The following is a 19,433-nucleotide window of genomic DNA, read 5'->3' as shown; positions in this document are numbered from 1 at the left end:
ATCTCAAAATGTTATTTATACTGTTGAATGATATACATAGAGTTGGACGTCACTGCAAACGGACCGCCCGGCAGTTTTTCTAACTCAACGTGTATAGCGTCAGCTCCACCCAATAATCTATAGACATATAGTAGTAGTCTAGGCTACTATAGGTCTATGTGTATAAACGTGTAGGATAAACCACAAAGATATAATTTTTGATCTCCGTATGTACAGGATATCGTGGCGCCGTTTTAATTCTCTTTATTGTTATTATTATTATTGATTTTGGTTAACCAGGTAAAGGTCAACTGTCTGCCACCAGATTTGATCGTCTCAGACAGCCTTCATAACTCATTGAGCACAAAAGAGTCAAACCGCTCGCGACGTTCGACCAGACCTTTTTTCTTTCATCATTTCCCCCCCACTTCCATGACTTTATTCAAGTCGATCAGTTCAGAGCTTTATATTGTCCATTTGGGCTGGACGTATTGTTTATCGATGGGCCTGCACTCCCCCCTTCCCAAATGGATGTCCAAGTCATTTGGGATATGTAAGGTGATCACTATATTATACAGCGAGATGGCGAAAAACATTTGGTGGTGTATAAACATCGGGGATTACTTCCAGACAATAGGTGTCTAGACACGTAGAGGCATGTTTTTAAACAACAAAAAAAGCTGTACGTGCAAAACGGATGAAAAAGCGAGCAAATTTCATCGTCACTAGAGCTCGGCCACGATTGCCCGAGAACCAGCTTACTACTGGAATGTACTGGCGCGACACACATAATATATATATTTTTTTTTAGTTTTTGTTGTTGCATAGCGCCAGTACCTTCCGGTAGTAAGCTGGTTCTCGGGTAATCGATTAACAAATCGTCACGTTGTTTGGTTTGTTTTCCGGTCGTCTCTCGTTAATGAACTAGAAATTGTCTATACGTTATTTTGCCTCAGTTTGCCAGCACATTTGGTAAGACACAGTTGCACAGGCTATCCTGGTGTAGCTATACCGACGAATAAAAGATGAAGTCTCTCTCTTATTCTTTCTCCAACAATAGGATTAGATGGAGGACCTATCGATTTCTGATTTGTCTAGACTGATCAATTGACCTGCAAGTTGTTCGAGTGTGGGGATAACAAAGACGCGTCCGACCATCCCATGAGATGGATTTCTATTTGACTGGCCAGCACTGTCCTCCACGCAAATAAGTCTCGCTCTACTACGCAAGTACAAACTGTGCCGATGTGCTGCGATTCTTCTTTGCAGCCTATTCTCTACTTCATCGCTGGCCATAGATGCATGTCCATATTTCATTAACTCGGAGGTATTCCGGAATGCTGGGCTGATTGTGTTTGGGGCTTTGTACATACACTTTGTATACAAAAATAAGAAAATCAGGTAGAGCCGTCGCAGTAGTCTAATAACGGTAGCACTATATAGCCGATAGCCGCTTTTTTTTGTGAGTATGCCCCAGCACTCCCTATCCTGTGTGCCCTTTCTTCCGGATGAGAGAAGAGATTCGATGTGGATCATTTGCTTTTTCTCATTAAACGGCACGCGGCTTCTTCTGCTTCTGCTCAGGTCATAAACTTGTAGACTGCTGCCTTGTAGTGCTTGCTAGATTGCTACGTAGCTAGATGTTAAGTACCCCAGGTATATGGCCCCGGTTGGGCCAATATCGTCAAAGGTACGAGCCTTCAAAGGGGTTTGAAGGAGGTGCTGGATACGGAGGTGCTGCTGGTGGTTGTACGACAAACGACTTGGCACACCTATTTTCGAGGGAATGAGCCAAATAGAACCTTGGTAGCAACTCGCATAAGGAAGGGGCCGTGTTTGGCCTCTCGCTCCATCATAAAACCATAAAAAAAAAGGAATATACTTTTACAGTATAGAAAATAGAATGCAAAAGGCAAAAAAAAAGGGGGTTGGAAGGATTTGTACCTTTAATAATAATAAAAGGAAAAAAAAAGGAAAAACACGAAAAGAGAACGGCTGTGCTTCATCATCATACTCCATCGACCTGGCACCATATACCTACTGTACATCACCCCGTATCAATAATAATCATAAAAGACACACCGAGATACAGAACTTTTATTGTATCTAAACCCTTTCCCCCTCATCAATGGCATCGTCACCATTGACAACGGCAAGACACGAAAAAAAAAAGGGGTCGGAAGAAACGACAACAATGCTAATACTATTGTAACAAGCAGTAGCTCAAATAAACCATAGTGGAAGCTCTTCTTTTTTTGTGTTGTTGTTATAGTAGACGAGTCACTTCCAGTAGCTTGAACGTGGACACAAGCGCCGGCATCCAACCATCCTCATGATGGGATTACACACATCCGCGCCCATTTGGGGTCGGTGCATTTTCGCTCTTGTCCCGCTACTGAATGTGTGCAAAAACATCGCCCATGCTTTATCAACCCATACAAAAAATGACAGGGACAAATGACGAGTTTTTATTTTTCTTCACTTTTCCCACTGGCTGTTGTGTTTTTCGTTCCTTTACTGAACGTTTTATTTCCTCTCGAACATACGCGTTTAGCAACGCATGAAAAATAACAAAAAGGTAAACAGGGGTTGAATACAAGGGGGCCAAGAAAAGAGGTCCAATTCAATTGCGACGGCGATCGTATCATTTCTTCGATTGCTTTCTTCCATTCATCAGCCGAGCAGCGTATCACTTTTGGAGAGATAGCGCTCGACATTGTAGCGCCGCTCGCCAACACGTTCCCCGTCACCTATTTCAAAATCGGGCGCAGATATAAGTGACAAACCAAATAAAGCTTCCGATTCTACAAAGAAATCCATCGCTGAGATGGTGATGATGGCCACACATTTTCTTTTCTTTTTGTTTAACCGTCTCTATCCGCTGTCTAGATCATCATGATCCTATCTACCTGTAGACGAAGCATCAAGGAGGTGAGTGGCCGTCAGTTGACAAGCCAATTTGACCGGATGGCAATCGTTCGACGAGGTGAATTCCACGCGCCATTTCTCCACCGACGAGCCGCTCCTGCACAAACACAACCGTTGTACTTCAAACAAAATTCAAGCGCACTTCAGGTGTATGGTGAACCCTTTTTTTAAAAAAAAATACCGCTCGTTTCTAAGACAATCAACCTGACACAAGACAAGCATGCACTGCCATGAACTTATCTCGTTTTTCTCGCCGCACTATAATGAGACAGCTGGATTTGCATCCAATTCCAAAACTTCCCTATTACCCCTTGATCAGGAGAAAAACAACGTCTTTGTCTTAGTTTTCTGCTTGTGATAAGTACAGAGAAGGGAGCGTGAAAAACAGGCCCGGAGTTCTAGTCTGTTTTTGTTTTTTCTTCTTCTTCAATAAATAAACTTATTATTTTTATTCTTACTCTTGACGTTGGAAAAAGCCTTTTAGGAGGCAAACGCCCAGCTGAAAAGAGAATTCTCGTCCGAAATTCTGAGGATCGCGAAAGTGTTCCAGTAGGGGGGTGACGACATCGCGAAGAGCCAAGTGAGGTAGCTGGAGTACCCTGTGGCACAACGCAACAACCTCAACAGCCGACTGGATTGATGTTAGGCAGTTGAGTTGATCGATGTATGAGGTGCCATCTTGTGGTAAAAACATGGAGATCACACGCTCGGCTACCAGGTTATTGCCTGCAATCAATTGTCGATACATCTTTCTTTGCTACATGTAACAACGTCTTTACTAAGCCCTGCTTACCACTAAAGATGTAGAGATAATCGCGTTTCAACTTCTCGATGCCCATCTCGATGAGGAGAGAAACAGGTTCCATACCGCTTAACTGAGGAGGTGCATCGTTCTGGCGCAACATTTTTCCAAATTTCGTAGGATTATCGAAAAATACCTGGCAAAATTCAAGTTAACGTGAAGATAAACGACATTTTGTTGTTGTTGTTGTTGTTGTTGTTACAGTACACTACCATTGGGTGATCCGTTTTGGCGCGCTGCAACGTGTACTGCAAACTTTGGCACAAGTCGTTGAAACTGCTGCAGTTCTCTACATCGACGTTTCAAGAGCAATCAACAAAAATAACTGATAGAGACATTAAAAGACTTTTGATCTTACGTGATAGTAATTCCCACAAGTGATCTATGAAATCCATCGGTGTCCGATTGTAAATCAGCTGTTCGTCGTAAAGTTCCTCGACTTCAACTTTTTCTATGAAATAATATTGCTTTTAGCTTTAACAGAGAAACACTAACTACGAAAACCACGGATTAAGACTCCTGGTGTGCATCGGACCGAACGTATTCACAGGGATTCATTGTTCGTCACAAGGCCTCGTGACTCTAGAAAAACTAGCAATTACCTTTCAATTGGTAGGTATCGTCTTTGCAAAAAGCTGCAATCAATTTGTCTATTTCTTCTCTTAGCGTTTTCTGTGATGCTTTGACAAACCAAACGATCTCGAGCGACTCCAATCCCTTGATCAAGTGCTGAAGGGTGTTCAATTGCCGCCAGATCTCGTAGGCTCCGCTGCAGGTTTCGCCGGGTAATGGGCGGATTATCTGAATTTAGGTGGAAACAATTCATGAAGTGAACTGGGACACGCACCTCTCAAACAGGTAAAACATTATATTTATTGCTAATGCTAAGAATTTTTTATCTATTCCGTCATCTTACGACTTTAGCTTGCGAAGCTATGTGGGGGAGTTCAAGAACTTTTGAGGGATTCTTCCAAGAACACTCCAGTCGGACAAATGCCTCACTCGTATCTGTATCGGAATTGACATTAACTCCCCGATAGGCTTCGTACGTAGCAACCGCCCGTGTTGAAAACTGTCACAAGCGACGAAATTATGTTGACGTCAATTCAGTTAAAATATGATATATTCCCACCTCTTCAACATTTGTTAAGAAGGCCATTTCTGATTTCAAATGATCCAACTGGATGGTAGGATCTGTTGATGTGATGGGACCAGCTACTGTTATCTTGTAACGAATTAATTCATTATTTCTTCCCTTCTCAATGCCCAAGACTGATGTTCTTTCCCCATCTTCGGCATCTGCCAAGCAGAAGACTGGTAAAGCAGATTGGAGAGAGGGATCAAAAATGAAGTTAGATAGTATCCCTCTATGAAAAACAAATAAATAACAATAAAAATAAAAAGGAGTGGATAAAAACATAAGGAACCAGAACTGAAAACATAAAGCTTTTTAATACCTTGCTTCAAAAGATGAAAATGGTTTGTAAATACAAGTTTTAAGCTCTGAATGATGAGAGCATTCCATTGATTCTTTTGAGTAGAAATCTTCATCTTGTATTTTCAACACATCTAAATCAAATGGGCATTCCAGAGGGGTTCCCACCATATCAACTTCTTGTTGCAACTGTAAAGTTTTGGATTGTGTTTCTGGCTCTACTTTAGGGCTGTTTGGTGAAGCAACATCTTTGTGTGTAGAGACCTGTTTATGTTAGAAATATCATTATGCTAAGCGTTCCTAATGGGGGAAAAAACACATTATGATCGTACTGCTTTTGCCTTGTAAACAAAAAGGCATTCCTTCTTTCTAATCACTGAAAGGAAATCACTATGAATAGGAAGTTGTGGTAGTATCGAAGATTGGAAAACAGGAGCAGGTAATTTCATTTTACGTCAACCGGCTTTTTTTTTAGCGATATATGATGGAAAAGCAATGCGGTAAGAATTTAGAATTTGAAATACGACGAGTATATCCAAGCACTTGCATAAGGCACGAAACAATAACACATTTGAAGTTTCGTTTGTCAACGAGTAATTTCTGGCGGGAAATCTTAGAACTAAAAAGAGAGGTCTGGTTGGGTTCTGCAACTTGGCCTGACTGGCTGAGAAACTGAGAAAAACTGAGAGATTTTGCCATTTAGGCAGTATACAAATCTCGTATGACTCTTAAAGGGCAATTTTTCGTGTTATCATGTAAACAAATCTTACCGGGGAGATTATTTAAACTACCATTTTGCGTGAATGAGGTTGTACAACCCAGTCAAGTTTTATCAAATTTCTTAAAATTCAGTGTTGCCATTTCAACTAAACCGATCTAAATAGTAAAAAAAAAAAAACAGAAAAATTCAGAAAGAAAACAAGCTAAACCAGAGGGCTAAACGAATAGACGCAAAGATAAAGGATATTGTTATCAACAGAGTTGTAATAAGCAGATTTTTGTTTCATTTTCTGTTCAGTCTTAGAATGGACCTGGAGTTTGCTGTTTGCATAGCGTCGACGCAAAGAGTTTCTTCTAGGTTGAAACTCTCAAAAGCATTACCTTTCTAGAGCTGTTCCCGATTGTTGAATTCGCTCGGCTTTACACAATATTTTAAACTGGGATTATTGACTAAAATTAATTTAGTAATTTGTGAACTTAAGTGCCTGACTATGGATATACATCCATGGACATCAAACCTGCCAGTTTCCATAGCATTTTAACGTAATCCAATCTCATTTTCAGAATTGTATGACAAACATGGGGCGAACAGATGTTACATTTGATGTCATTTTTGTTTAAGACGTTTTTCACACAACGAAAGTTACCCTGCAACCTATCAGTTCGTGGTTCATTCTATCCGATATTGTATTACGTCTACGTCCTTCCATGATCGGTACTTCGGGCATGATGATCCGGCGGAGTGAAGACAATTGGACCATTATTCAATTCCATGGAGTGCCTCCTTATTATTCCTAGATGTCACCTTAAATGTAAATATATTTTATTTAATCATTTGCATTCTTTGAAACATGCATTATCATAAGAAAAGTTAGTGTTAGTTAAAAGATCTTCGGTTAGTTTTAATTTCAGGCATTCTACGTAAAATATAAAACTCTTGAATCGCACTGATTGCATCGGTTAAGAGATGTCGCTTTGAAAGCCAACAAAAAGAACCTAAAACTAGCTTCAGGGCTCATGTTATACAGGAAGGAGAGCCGACGTTGAAATTGGCAGTGGAAGCCCCCAGAATCGTCCTTTCTCTCGAGTTGAACGGGTCATAGACGATACGACTAAACGCAATTTTTGGAGTAACTTTTCGTGATTATCTATAACAATGATTTGTGTACACCAGAACTGTTGACTGTTTATGCATTTGTGACTTGTTCTCTCGGTAACATTTACGTCTGTTATTTTCATTTTCTTATGTGTTATCGTGTTAGTCGTTTATTATCAAACTTAGAAAGACTGAGTTATGAATTGTAATAATAGCTTGATATAAGTTCGTGTTTATTTACTGAATGGAATGAGCTGGGATTTATAAACAAAGAAAGAAATACAAATTGGAATGTGACACATTTCCTAGTCTTTATTTGGCAACACCGTTCTCTTTACCTCTCAGCTTGGAGGCGACTGGCGGCAAAAGGGTGAACTACTTCTTTTCTTTGGGAATAAGGCGGCCATTACCGCCATGACGGTTGTGTCGTCGCCATTGCTTTGGTGTTAAAAAATCTGAATTGGTTTCATTATCCGGTCGTATCATGGAGCAGGAGGGCCATCCCCACCCGTACGATCGGCCTTCTTCAGAATCCTCTGATGGGTACAATTATAATTTTTGTATCTTTCGAATAGCAATAAACGTGAATTTCACTTGATGGTGGATTTCGTTATACTATCCCGCCCCTGCACACAAGAGACCCCAAGCTTTCGCGTAGTATGCGTCGTCCAAGCCAACCGTTGTTTGGGGCTAGTTTACTCATACGATTTGGTATTCTTTATTAAGAGTGCTATTGCAGTTGTGATTATTAGGAAAGAGTCGTTAGTTTCTTCTGGTGTGAAAGAGCCTTATTTTAATCTTAAAGAAATCTAGTGTTTCATCATCCTCCTCCTCCTCCTCCTCCTCCTGTGTATGTGACTGTGTATGTGATCAGTGACCCAAGCTTCAGGTTGAAAACTTTGCCCCAAGCCTCCACAACTGTCAATGTTGATGGAATTTAGTTTGCCTGACAGGATGTGTTCATGTGCATACTGTGAAATGAGTGATAGTGATTAAGTTGTGAAAATTTTCTTAACCCTGGAACTATTTCCTTTTCCAGATTTGCCATGTCTTATCGGAGTGAAGGAGAATCAACCAAGGAGAATGACAAAATGGTAAGATTCTCTTGTTTCCCCATTCTTACTCTATAACAGGTTGATCAGAATTCTCCATTTCTCTAGATGTCTACACCAATATCAAGACCTGAACCCCCTCCTAGAGAGGAACCAATTCTTGAACCCATCAACGGGATTGTACAGCCTCCTGTTGTCCCCCCTCCTAATCGTCCTGGAAGATGCACCAATCAGCTCCAGTACATTCAAAAATTTGTCATGAAAGCAGTGTGGAAACACTCTTTTGCTTGGCCTTTTCACCAACCTGTTGATGCCAAGAAACTTGGCTTACCCGTAAGTCAACAAGACAGTTTTTCTCTTTCTTTCGCTTGCTCATGCTGATTAGACTTACAAAAATGTACTACTTCTCAGGACTATTTCAAAATCATTAAATACCCAATGGATCTGGGGACTGTTAAAAAGAGACTCGAAAATAATTACTATTGGAGTGCCAAAGAGTGCATTCAGGACTTTAACACAATGTTTACCAATTGTTACGTGTACAATAAACCTGGAGAAGATGTGGTTTTGATGGCTCAGACCCTGGAAAAACTTTTCCTGACAAAAGTAGCTCAAATGCCCAAGGATGAGATTGAAATTGAATCAACTCCAGGCAAGGCTAGCAAATTCAAAAAAGCACCCATCAGGGGAAGACCACCAGGGTCTACCAAAATCATATTACCAGGATTAAACCAGATAGCTGCAGGTAAGGAATCCGCTTTTCTCCTAGAATTAAGGTAGTGATGTGAATGTTGCCTTATTCAAATAGGTATAACCATGAACAATGCAATGGGTGGGCCATCACTGATAGGACCGCCATCATTACCAGTTCCTTCTTCGGCTCCTTCGGTTGGAGGGTCGTACTATCCTGGTCCTGAAATGCCTTTGCCTCCCATCGTAACGACGATGAGTAACAATACAAGCAGCAGCTCAACAACGTCCTCTGTCCCATCAATGCCATCACATCCACCTCCTATGCGCAGTTTACCCGCCCCAACTCTACCACCTGTACAGACCCCCTTACCTACTCCAACCCCGGCTCCGACGATGCCCGTCCGAGGTCCGGTCAACCCAGTCCATCCGCCGTCTGCGCATCCCAGCGCGCCTATGGGCGCTGGGGGGTTCCCTTCCAATCAGGGGCCGTCAGCCCCAGGTTTGGTTGACAGCGGACAGTTGAGCATGCACGATTCCTCGTTACATGGAGCTGGAGTGCTGGGTAACCACAATCCGAGCAAAGTGAAGAAAGGCGTGAAACGAAAGGCCGATACGACGACGCCGACCTCCAGCACACCTTACGATTCTCCCGGCGGCATGGTGTTGCACAGCGCTGGCAAAGTCGCCAAGATCTCCTCACGGCGCGAGTCTGGACGACAGATCAAGAAAGTGGTCAAAGACTTGCCCGACACGCTACCCCAACACCATTCGAAGCCGCGTGACAAACTGCGTGAATCGACAAAGGCCTGCAACGAGATTCTTAAAGAACTGTTTTCAAAGAAACATTCTGGCTATGCGTGGCCTTTCTACAAACCAGTTGACGCTGGGTTGCTCGGGCTTCACGATTATCATGACATAATCAAGAAGCCAATGGATCTAGGAACGGTCAAGGCCAAAATGGACGGAAGGGAATACCGATCGGCGGCGGAATTCGCCAGCGATGTCCGAATGATTTTCACCAATTGTTATAAATACAACCCGCCAGACCATGACGTTGTAGCTATGGCCAGGAAACTTCAAGACGTCTTCGAGATGCGCTACGCCAAAATACCCGACGATGGGCCCGACGTGGAAGGAGAATCCATCGGAGGTGATGACAAGTCCTCGGGATCTGATTTAGAATCGGGCTCGGAATCCGACTCTGACGGTTCGGACAGTGACGATAGCGCACACGACGAACGAGATCGGAAGCTTATGCAGTTCCAAGAGCAGCTTCGAATTATGCAGGAACAACTGCGATCGCTTATGGAAGATAGTGCCAGACGGAGAAGGAAGAGAGAAAAGACCAAAAAGGATCTCAAACGAGATGTCATTAAAGACAAAGCGGGACCGCCAACGGCTTCTGTGGCTGAAAGTAACACCATAGCAGCACCTTTGTCTGGACCGCCTACTTCTATGGCATCGCAGAATTCCATGGCGCCTTTGGGAGACATGAAACTGCCAACCATGCCCATGCCAGGAATGCCGGGTATGGTCGAATCCAAGTTGGTGTCGACTGGCAAACAAATGAAACCGTCCAAGGTAATTTCCAACCTTAACGTTTCGAGATCTGCAGAGAATTTTACTTGTTCAACCGCTCACACTCTTACGTTTGTCAACAGGTGAGTGCTAATGCCGGTAGTCAACCCAAGAAACCGAGGTCTTCAACGTCCAAGTCGGCTGCTTCGGCACCGCCTGGCAAGAAGAAACCTGCCCCTCCACCCACAGGTGCTTTCGACTCGGAAGACGAAGACAATGCCAAGCCTATGTCGTATGACGAGAAGCGACAGCTCAGCTTGGATATCAACAAGCTTCCAGGTATGGATCGTGCCTCTATGCTATCTCTGTTAATCTTGATGCTTTTATTTGAAAACTGAGTGACGTTTTGTGAAATTTATATTTGCTCGATTGCAGGTGACAAGCTCGGTCGGGTTGTTCACATTATCCAATCAAGAGAGCCATCGTTACGCGACTCTAACCCTGATGAGATTGAAATCGATTTTGAAACACTCAAACCCTCCACGCTCCGAGAGCTTGAATCCTACGTAGCCTCGTGTTTACGCAAGAAGCCGCGTAAACCATACTGTATGTTAATTTCGTTAAAGGCTAACAATTCGTTTCGATCTTTAATGTAATCGATGGGCAATCCATTCTGGCAGACAAAAAGCAAGCTGGCAAGACGAAAGACGAAGCCATGCGAGAGAAAGAACGGGAGCTAAATGAGAGATTGCAAGACGTGACTGGAAAACTGGGATCAGCCAAGAAGGTCCATCGCAAAGGTTAAAACTTTTCATTTTTCTTCATTTTTTTATGACATTTAGAGCGATCTAAAAATGCTGCCTTTTTTTGTGTGTTGGTTGGGGATCACCACTTTCTACCGAATGACAAAATGTTGCGGCTTAATTCTTGACGTTTAGCCGTATAAATGAATATCGGTTAATATTGACATCGGAACTCATTTTTTCCTTTTATTTCTTTTCATTTCTATCTTGTGCACATGTACTGTTATTATAGAAGAAGCTAAAGGAGCCGTCGATGGTGCTAGTAGTGGAGCCGCAGGAGCCGGTGCTGCTTCCCGTTTGTCTTCGTCTTCGAGCAGCTCCGATTCCGACAGTAGCAGTTCGAGTTCGAGTTCGAGTTCTTCCGATTCATCGGATTCGGAAGCAGGTTAGCCCCACTTCTCCGTCTTAAACTGAAAGACCGAACGTTCTCATCCTCTTCCTCTCAGCCCTCCCACATACCTCTCTTTTCCTTTTTTTTTTTTTTTTTATTTAATTATTTTTTTTTTCCCCCTTTACGTTCTACTGTGGTAGTTTCCTCCATTTCAACCAAGCAATAGCCGTTATTTCTTTATTCCATTTTCATGGTAGTCAGTTGGAACGTAAGCATGCGTGAAAAGCGCGTGAAAGTGTGATACATTTAAGAATAATTCACATTTTCTCGTTCTGGTTTGCGCACACAGTATCACAGAAGCGACCGCGCGTTTAAAGAACTGCCACAAGTTTACAAAGCTCTTCATTTGTTAAATCATCAATGAAACCAAGTTTAAGCCAGTCTAAATGTTAAAGATTAAAGGTCTCCAGTAAACATGCTAGAGATTGAGGGCAGTTGTGTAAACGGTGTGTCTGAAAAAGAAGAAAGCCGCGAGTGCAGAATGTGTCTTTTGGAGGCTCGATCCGAGCTTTAATTCCTTTTCCTTTCTTCTCTTCTTCGTTCTTCCTACTTTTTGGGTTCTCTTTCGACTGGCCACACACTGAAAGATCTTGAATTTTTCGGTATTCCTATCTCATTCTTCATTACCATTTATTCACCTTGTGTCATTATCACGCATAGACATTTAAAACATTCTGTTATTTTTATTATTTCCCCCTCCGTTGTTGCGCAAGGTGAAACACGTGTTTCCCTTTTATTTTTGTTTTGTTTGCTGTTATCGCGGCGATCTCTTCGTTAACACGGATTCTTTATTATCCATTCCGCAACTCGTTTTTTTTTTTTTTTTTTTTGGGACTAGTGGATTTTGTCTTTGTCACGTTGATAATCCACAAGAAAGTCTGGTACCTGAAACGCCTGTGACGTGAGTTGTCGGGTCAGAATCACTCTCCTACAATTTCAGGGGAAACCAATTACAAAAGGGAAAGAAAAACATGTGATTGACGTATGATTCTTGCTGGCGTGCGTCATCATGAAGAAGAGTGACTTGAGGTTCGTCAGGCCTATTCCCTCCTCACTTCTTCCGAATGTTTTTCTTTTTTTCTTTTAAAAATTCGATTCTTTTGGTTTAAAAAAAGCGCAAACAAGAGCCTCCAAGACGCTTTCAGCACTCGACGATTCTCTCTATTCCGATGACGGCGTTCACAAACGACCTCACTTAAACTATTGGCTCTTGTAGAGGAAGGCATTCTCTCTGGCTGCCACGTACCACTCAACACTCTCCCCGAATTTCCCTTTTCTTTCTATTCGAATTGGGTCTCAGGTTACCGGAAAAAAATTCTTGAGATTCGAGTGCTCAAATTTGAAGAAGAGAAAGCGTTCGGGGAGCTCTTTTTTTTCTTCTTCTTCTTTGAAACGACAAACTGCCACAGAAAGTAACTGAAAAAATGAGTATTTAATTCCGTCGTTTTTTGTTAGTTATTGTATTTGAGGACTGTACTGTCCTCTTGATTTGAACGGTGAAATAAGACACGGACGAGAATATTATTAGCAGCTCTGTCCCTGTCTGATTGTTTTTGCATGGAGGTTAGTAACGACGTTTGAACTTGTACATAATTCCTCTCCTGACCTCTCCTCCATCTTGGAGAAAAGATGAACAATTAAGAATAATTAAACTATAGTGAAAACCATTTCGTTATTTTAAAATGGGGTTAAAAAACTCTTTAAGAAGAAGAAAAAATCCCCATCCCTTGTCCGGACTTGATAATTGTTCTTTTTTTTTTTTTTTTCTTTTCTGAAATTTCTAATCTGATTCGCTAGCGTCGACGTAGAAAGTTGCCAACGTTCATGCGAGACGTCGTTTCCCCTCTCCCTCAATTTCGTACTTAAACAATAAAAAATTTGCCGCAAAAAAAAATATTTAAATCGTGGTCGTCGCGTGATTGAGACATAAAGCAAATTCTATCTCGAAACAAAATTCCTCCCGTTAACCCAAGAGAACCGCCCGCCTGTTTTTCTGGCTTCAAAGATTCTGTGGTTCATTCGCCCATATTTTGTAACAATGAATAGTTTTTCGTCTCACCTGTAAAATGTTGTCATCGTCTCGTTCACACATCTCTTCCCTCGTCTTCACACACACACACACCACTTTTGTTATTCGGATTCAAAAATTTTTTTACATTTTTAAAAACTCATTTTGGTTTTTAAGAATTCTATAACCACCTCCTATTTTTTCTTTCTTCTTTCCTCTGTTTCATGGTTTACCGTACATCGTACAATGTATACCGTACAACACTGTGTAAGGTCATCGACAAAATTTTTTTGCAATAAACGAAGTGTAAAACAAACACGTGATAACTCATCCATGCCGACCCTTAAAAAAAGAGCTCTTTGAACTCGACACATTCACACACACACACACACACACACACAAAAAGGTCGTTCGCTACTTTCATGTCTCACAACTGCTGATTGATCTTTTTCTTTCTTTTTACTTTCTTCTTTGCCCTTCATCATCATCTTCCTGTTTGCGGATGAAAATTGTGCTCTTTTTTCCTGTTGGTTTTTTTTTTTTTTCTGTGATGGAATCACATTCTGCACTCGGTCGCTCTGATACTGATCCGTAGATTATAGAACTTATTTTTTGCCGCCAGCCCTAAGTAGTTGAAAGTTTTGGCTCCCTTTTAGAGCTGTCAGAATTTTTGCGGGTTGGGGTTGTGGGAGAGGAAGAACAGAAAAGTTTATTTTTTTTTTAAAATGTGGATGTAATGAAATGTGACGATGATATCAATCCTACCCCGCCTTTTTCAGAAACAAATGCACAGCAGCAGCAGCAACAGCGCAAGGCCAAGCGAAAGGAGTCCGAGGGCGAGGTAACACGTTGTATTTGTCTTGGAAATTTGTCTTGTTAACTAATGTTTTCGTTTTTCTTTGCTTTTTCTGCCCTAAAAAAAAGGTGGTGGACGTAATGAGCGTGACGCCTCGCCGAAGCTGGCCAACAAACGAAGGTGCTCACAATCAGGGTGGGGGCGATAGTAGTCAGCGGGCGCATCCATCGACTGGTAACATTCATCACCAGGCTCACCACCAACACGGCAATCGTCCCGGCAACATGACTGGCGCTGCTGGCCATACCAATAACTCTACTGCTACTGCCAATAATAATTTGCCCTCACTCATGGAGTCGTCAGCTCAAAAGTCGAACTCACATGCTGGCCAGGGAACGCTCAAGCCACCACTACCGCCAGTGATGACACCGCAGCAGCAGCCAACTCAGCAGCAACAACAGTCGCTGCCACATCAGCAGCAACAGCAACAAGTTCGACCTCTGGCAAATGCCGGATCCAACCTGCCTCCAGGTTCCAACAGCCTCTTTAGTCCGCCGTCTGGCACGTCATTGCCATCTATGGCTGATATGCAGCAACAGCAACACCATCACCACCAACAGCCTAATTTATTCGTTAACGGACAGTCGGAGATCAATCAGCAACAGGCCGCTGGCTACGCTGGAATACCGGGCTCTTCGGCTCACAACAGTATGGTGCACGTCAAGTCGGAAACGCTGGGTCAGACGTCTTCGGGTGGACAGTATGACTTCCAGGCTCGGATGGATCTTCCCATGAACGATTTTGACCAGCACCAAAAAGACATGATGCAAATACCGAGCGACAATCTTTTTAACTCTATGGCGCAGCCACAGCAACAGCCGCTTCACCATTCGCAATCGCTTGGTGATGTCAAATCGATGTCTCTTACCTCTAATGTATCGAGTCCGTCAATGTCGATGCCCGTCTCCGGTGGCAAACCAAAGTCTCATTCGGCCGCCATGGCTCAAGTGCGAAACGCCAGCTCGTGGTCCTCTCTAGCTGGCTCTTCCGGCCAAGGTGGCCCGCCAGGTTCTTCAAAGTCGTCCAACATTGGCGATTCGTTTCAGATGTTTAAACGACAAGCCAAGGAGAAAGAGGCTCGTCAGAAGGCCCTGATTGAACAGCAGGAGATGCGTCGTCAGCAAAAGGAGCAAGCAGAAAGGGAAAGGATGAGGGCCGAAGCTGATCGAAGGCGTGAACGTGAAGAAGAAGAGGCTTTAGAGAATGCTAGGTCTGTATTGCCAAACAAGCAATGTCTTTTGCTAGTAATTCTCGAGTGTTGGACTAACCTTTAACTGAATTTTGTTTGCCGTTAAATGTGTTGACAGGCGAGTGGCCATTGGTTTGCAAGATGAAGCTCGTCCGTCACCTCCAACAAAGACGGGATTGAGTCCAATTCAGCAGAGTGTCGCTCCGCCGCCACAGCTTTCTTCGTCGGTCGTCAACAAAACACACCACTCACACGTGTCGGCCCAACAGCAACATCGTACTTCACCCGCCCCTACACCCCCATCGGCCCCTTCACCAGCAGCAGCCGTAGGTGGAGGAGTTCCTCTTCCTTCGCCGTCTCCTAAAGGTGTGCTATTATCTTCCTGCATTATATGATCCATCCTATTTCGTCCTTTTTCTTCTCCGAATTTCGGGCCAAACTTTCACCGCTTATTGATGAGCCACTCTAACGGTCTCTTGTTTTTATTTCTGTTCCTCAGGACAATCGGCGCCGAGCCCTGCTTCTTCAGCTCCGCCGATGGGTGGCGCTTCAACGAATGCTGACAAAGAGCGTGAAAGGCAGAGACTGAGGGAGCAAGAGCGTAGGAAGCGAGAAGCCGTAAGTCCAGAAACCTACATTTTCCTATTGCGTAACGGGGGTAGCTAAACTTAAACTCTTCTTGTTTTGTTTTTGTTTTTTCCTTCTTTTGCAGTTGGCTGGCCAAATTGACATGAATCGCCAAAGCGATTTGATGGCAGCGTTTGAGGAATTGCTCTAAAATCTGAACGAGTCTAGTGCTATAGACGGATCGCCGAGTTTACCCTTCAGAACTTTTTGTTATGTGTACTGGCCATTCAACCATTACAAACTTGTTTCGTTACATATTTTGTTCTCTCTCTCTTTTTTTTTTTTCCCTCTTTTTTTGTGTCCTCGTTTGTATTTTTTTTTTTTTTTTTTTTCCCTCTCAATAATGATGCGACATCTTTTCTATATCTTATTTTCGTTTTTTCCCTTCTTCATCTCCGCCGTGTCTTTTCTCTTTCAGTGGAATCAAATGTTGAAAGACAACTGTACCCCTCCCCTTCCCCCTCATCATAGATTTAAGTTAACCATAATTTTTTAATTATTATTCAATTGGAATTCAATGCAAGGACTCCCCTGACCACCAACATCTCCACACCCCGTTCATCTCTACACCTCCCTTCCTTTTTTAATTATTATTATAATTAAGTGTAATCGAATGTAAATACTTATGTAATACGTAGGACTCAATTGTCTGAAACCACGGAATGTCATCATTGGAAACGTCATGAGTACTCGTTGACAGTGTAGACTTATCCAAAACAAAAAGAAAACAAACAAAAAATGTGAAGAAAAAGAAAAGATGACAAAAATTACTTCAAGTCTTATGTTTTTCCTCTATCTCTATCTGCCCTCTTATGATTCATTTGAAATAAAGAAAACCGAAGAAAAAAAAATAACCTTATAAAAACAGCACAAATAAAATTTGCTGAATTCCTGTTCAAAATTGTGCGAGAACTGACACGTTGTGGCAATGATATTTTGTCGTGTCCCTGGATTTATTATTATCACTTTTTTTTTCTGAAATGTGGATTTTCATTTACATACACAACTTAGCCATTATTTTGCTATAACATCTCATTTATTCGAATTGAATGTCAAATCATACACCGGACTATAGAATCATTTGTAACAACGTTCACAATTCCAACGCGATGGAACAGAACACAATAAATCCCACGTGAAAAAATGTACACACACTTGATCCCGTTGGTTCGTGGAAAAAGAGTAAAGGTCAACTCTCATCAACTTGTGCCAATTATGCCTAATGGCAATGTTCTGTAATATCAACAAGAAATCCTTTTCGCCATCCGAAGAAGAAATAGCCCACGGTGCAGCCCAGAATCACTGAGATAAAGAGCCAGACGTTGTAGGTCATCACGATCAACATGAGGAAATAGGAGATGATCATCTGCAAAAGATGTAAGGCCGTTTGAATGTAATGGGACGCACTGGTCACACTCGTCTTGAAGCTAAACGCCATTAGAAAACATAATTCATTTAGCATTGAGGGAAATAAAATTACGTTGATGCCTGATGTACCTCATTGGCGTTCTCACTTGACTAGATGCTTCGCTACCTCCTTCGGGTGTTTTAACATTGTTGTAATTAACAGGTGCATAATTTTTCCGACTCAGGTACTCCCTACACAGTTGAGTAGGAAAAAACAAAAAGGTCAGATAAAGATCCGGCTGATCGAGAGCCAAAACGGCAAATAATGATTACCGGAAGTATTTCAATCCTTCGTAAAGGATAGCCATGAGAAAAATTCCGATGCAGGATCCCACCATGGCACCAACAGATTGAATGTCCCATTGTTTGAATAGGACAACAGCTGTGTAATCGGCATAGAAGTACATCTAGCGAATTTGCATAAACGTAGTTATCGTTAGCATTCTAGTAGAAATCAAAGCATTTCCATAAATCAAAACAATGTATACCTGCATCATCATCATCATTCCGCCACTTCCGTCACCGTGATTATGTACAGTAGTAGCTTCCTTCATCATCGCAGCGTGATCATGCATGGTCGTCGTCTCAATACCGGCAGCATGCATATCATGTCCATCATGACCCATCATATGGTGATCGTGTGACATTTCTTTTTTCTGGTTGGCAACTGAGGAAGAAAAATAAATCATAACATACATTAAATACATTACTACCTAAGCCGCAATACCGTTCAACCTTGTATGACATAACCGTGATTTAACCGAAATCGCTTACGTCTAATAAAAAAATTGTTGGAATAACGCTGAGAACGAACTGAAAAGAACAACTAGAGTAGATGCGAAATTCAGGAAGAATAACATCAACTTCAGCGCAACAACATGGTTTTCCCCGTTTCACTTTTCAAACAACAGTGTGGAAATTTTGCTGCAGGGGACTAAAGTGAAAGGGCTCCCTCCCCCCTCTTAAACTTTCGCTCAAATGGGAAAACATTGCGCGAAAGAGATGCACTTTCTACGATTTAAATATCATCGTAATATTTCCTGGGTTTAACGCTGTTTGAAACAAGAAATTGTGTTTAGACTGAAGTTAATAAAAGTGCAATCTCACCTTATAGTTCACAATATTCAATGTTGCACGGTTGGCTACCGAATTCGGTCTAACCAACGATTTCTCAGTCAGCTGGAGAGGAGAAGACAAGTAGTGACGCCCATCGGTAGAGCCATGCGGCACTTTTATATCGTTGGGTGTTGTAGCGGCGCACGTGACGTAACGTTATCGCTCTTTTTTCTCTAATCATGCCCAATAACAACAGGTTAATCTACCTCAGAGGACATCTCGTCTTTTTCGAACGCGTATTAATGAGCCTTTATTTTCAAGACGAAAGAGGATCAGTGCGTCCCATTACATTCAAATGACTCGCTATCGACACCTAATAAGCGATCGATTACACACGACACAGGAAAAGAGTCTATATTTAACTTTTGGTATCCCCCCATGGCTATAGGAAAAAACGAAAATGTTCTTAAGAACTCAAAAACAGCTGGCTGAACTAGGGACATTTTGCATGCCTTTAGCTAAAAATATGAGCCAATTGGAAAATGCAAAATTTGTGGAACTTGTAGAATCAGTTACACGTATTTCCATGTAGTAGAAAATGGGCCTATCGTGAATATCCTGGATTTCTATTCCCCTTCGCGACACGAAATCTTGTCGAAAAATAGTTTTGCAGTTTAAGGTTCACCATTTCCCATCAGCTGATTCCCCCTTACCACCGGACGCCCCGAGTCTGTCCGGTGGAGGGGGATAAACCACTCCCGATCACCAACTCAGTCACCACCCGTCGCACACTCTCCGCCCTTTCCTACTATCTCAGCGCTAACACATTTTCTGTTTTGTTATAATAAGACTCTGCTAGCACCCACAGCTGCT

At 42.3% G+C, this 19,433-nt stretch overlaps 3 protein-coding genes and 1 long non-coding RNA gene across 8 annotated transcripts; 2 read left to right on the top strand and 2 right to left on the bottom strand.

Annotated features, from left to right (window-relative positions):
• Positions 1-2,424: 2,424 nt before the first annotated feature.
• LOC116916473 (protein zwilch homolog) lies at positions 2,425-5,807 on the bottom strand. The gene is made up of 11 exons (XM_032921724.2): positions 5,477-5,807; positions 5,167-5,408; positions 4,842-5,076; positions 4,626-4,781; positions 4,312-4,510; positions 4,068-4,160; positions 3,922-3,998; positions 3,701-3,845; positions 3,366-3,633; positions 2,889-3,004; positions 2,425-2,729 (listed from the first exon to the last, which is right to left on the bottom strand). The coding sequence occupies exons 1-11, from the start codon at positions 5,591-5,593 to the stop codon at positions 2,653-2,655; spliced, it is 1,725 nt and encodes a 574-aa protein (XP_032777615.2). The 5' UTR covers positions 5,594-5,807; the 3' UTR covers positions 2,425-2,652.
• Positions 4,431-5,112, top strand: LOC116916481. The gene is made up of 2 exons (XR_004390664.2): positions 4,431-4,567; positions 4,634-5,112. It is a non-coding gene; the product is annotated as an uncharacterized LOC116916481 (long non-coding RNA).
• Positions 5,808-7,343: 1,536 nt separating the features above from the next.
• On the top strand, positions 7,344-17,114 carry LOC116916470 (bromodomain-containing protein 4). Of its 2 annotated transcripts, none has more exons than XM_045168791.1 (14): positions 7,344-7,503; positions 8,000-8,054; positions 8,121-8,345; positions 8,424-8,757; positions 8,821-10,286; positions 10,367-10,562; positions 10,659-10,829; positions 10,904-11,023; positions 11,262-11,411; positions 14,205-14,266; positions 14,350-15,491; positions 15,589-15,836; positions 15,970-16,088; positions 16,183-17,114. In XM_045168791.1, exons 1-14 carry the CDS (start codon positions 7,445-7,447, stop codon positions 16,246-16,248), a joined length of 4,413 nt encoding a protein of 1,470 aa, XP_045024726.1. In that variant the 5' UTR covers positions 7,344-7,444; the 3' UTR covers positions 16,249-17,114. The 2 variants fall into 2 exon arrangements, with proteins under 2 accessions (XP_045024726.1, XP_032777611.2); XM_032921720.2 differs by having other exon boundaries at positions 11,259-11,411.
• On the bottom strand, positions 17,115-19,385 carry LOC116916477 (high affinity copper uptake protein 1). 4 transcript variants are annotated; one of them, XM_045168799.1, is made up of 6 exons: positions 19,137-19,385; positions 18,612-18,793; positions 17,993-18,171; positions 17,778-17,911; positions 17,595-17,696; positions 17,115-17,524 (listed from the first exon to the last, which is right to left on the bottom strand). In XM_045168799.1, the coding sequence occupies exons 3-6, from the start codon at positions 18,149-18,151 to the stop codon at positions 17,317-17,319; spliced, it is 603 nt and encodes a 200-aa protein (XP_045024734.1). In that variant the 5' UTR covers positions 18,152-18,171; positions 18,612-18,793; positions 19,137-19,385; the 3' UTR covers positions 17,115-17,316. The 4 variants fall into 4 exon arrangements, with proteins under 4 accessions (XP_045024734.1, XP_045024733.1, XP_045024735.1 ...); XM_045168798.1 differs by having other exon boundaries at positions 18,612-19,385; XM_045168800.1 differs by lacking the exons at positions 18,612-18,793; positions 19,137-19,385 and adding an exon at positions 18,279-18,432.
• Between the last annotated feature and the right edge of the window lie 48 nt (positions 19,386-19,433).

This window comes from Daphnia magna, linkage group LG2 (assembly GCF_020631705.1).
Source record: "Daphnia magna isolate NIES linkage group LG2, ASM2063170v1.1, whole genome shotgun sequence".
NCBI lineage: Eukaryota > Metazoa > Arthropoda > Branchiopoda > Diplostraca > Daphniidae > Daphnia > Daphnia magna.
The sequence above is the reverse complement of the archived record's forward strand: the minus strand, read 5'-3'. Positions and strand labels throughout refer to the sequence as shown.

What these genes read in the sequence shown, in the direction of transcription:
- LOC116916470 (XM_032921720.2), top strand. Translation starts at nt 7,445, where the DNA reads ATGGAGCAGGAGGGCCATCCCCACCCGTACGATCGGCCTTCTTCAGAA. An exon ending in CCAAGGAGAATGACAAAATG is followed by an intron (nt 8,055 to 8,120) that starts GTAAGATTCTCT and finishes CCATTTCTCTAG; the next exon opens with ATGTCTACACCAATATCAAG. An exon ending in ATTAAACCAGATAGCTGCAG is followed by an intron (nt 8,758 to 8,820) that starts GTAAGGAATCCG and finishes TTATTCAAATAG; the next exon opens with GTATAACCATGAACAATGCA.
- LOC116916473 (XM_032921724.2), bottom strand. Translation starts at nt 5,593, where the DNA reads ATGAAATTACCTGCTCCTGTTTTCCAATCTTCGATACTACCACAACTT. An exon ending in TAGCTTCGCAAGCTAAAGTC is followed by an intron (nt 4,511 to 4,625) that starts GTAAGATGACGG and finishes ACCTAAATTCAG; the next exon opens with ATAATCCGCCCATTACCCGG. An exon ending in GGCTTTTTCCAACGTCAAGA is followed by an intron (nt 3,005 to 3,365) that starts GTAAGAATAAAA and finishes GTGTTTGTGCAG; the next exon opens with GAGCGGCTCGTCGGTGGAGA.
- LOC116916477 (XM_045168798.1), bottom strand. Translation starts at nt 18,151, where the DNA reads ATGTCACACGATCACCATATGATGGGTCATGATGGACATGATATGCAT. An exon ending in GAATGATGATGATGATGCAG is followed by an intron (nt 17,912 to 17,992) that starts GTATACATTGTT and finishes CAAATTCGCTAG; the next exon opens with ATGTACTTCTATGCCGATTA. An exon ending in GAAGGATTGAAATACTTCCG is followed by an intron (nt 17,697 to 17,777) that starts GTAATCATTATT and finishes TCAACTGTGTAG; the next exon opens with GGAGTACCTGAGTCGGAAAA.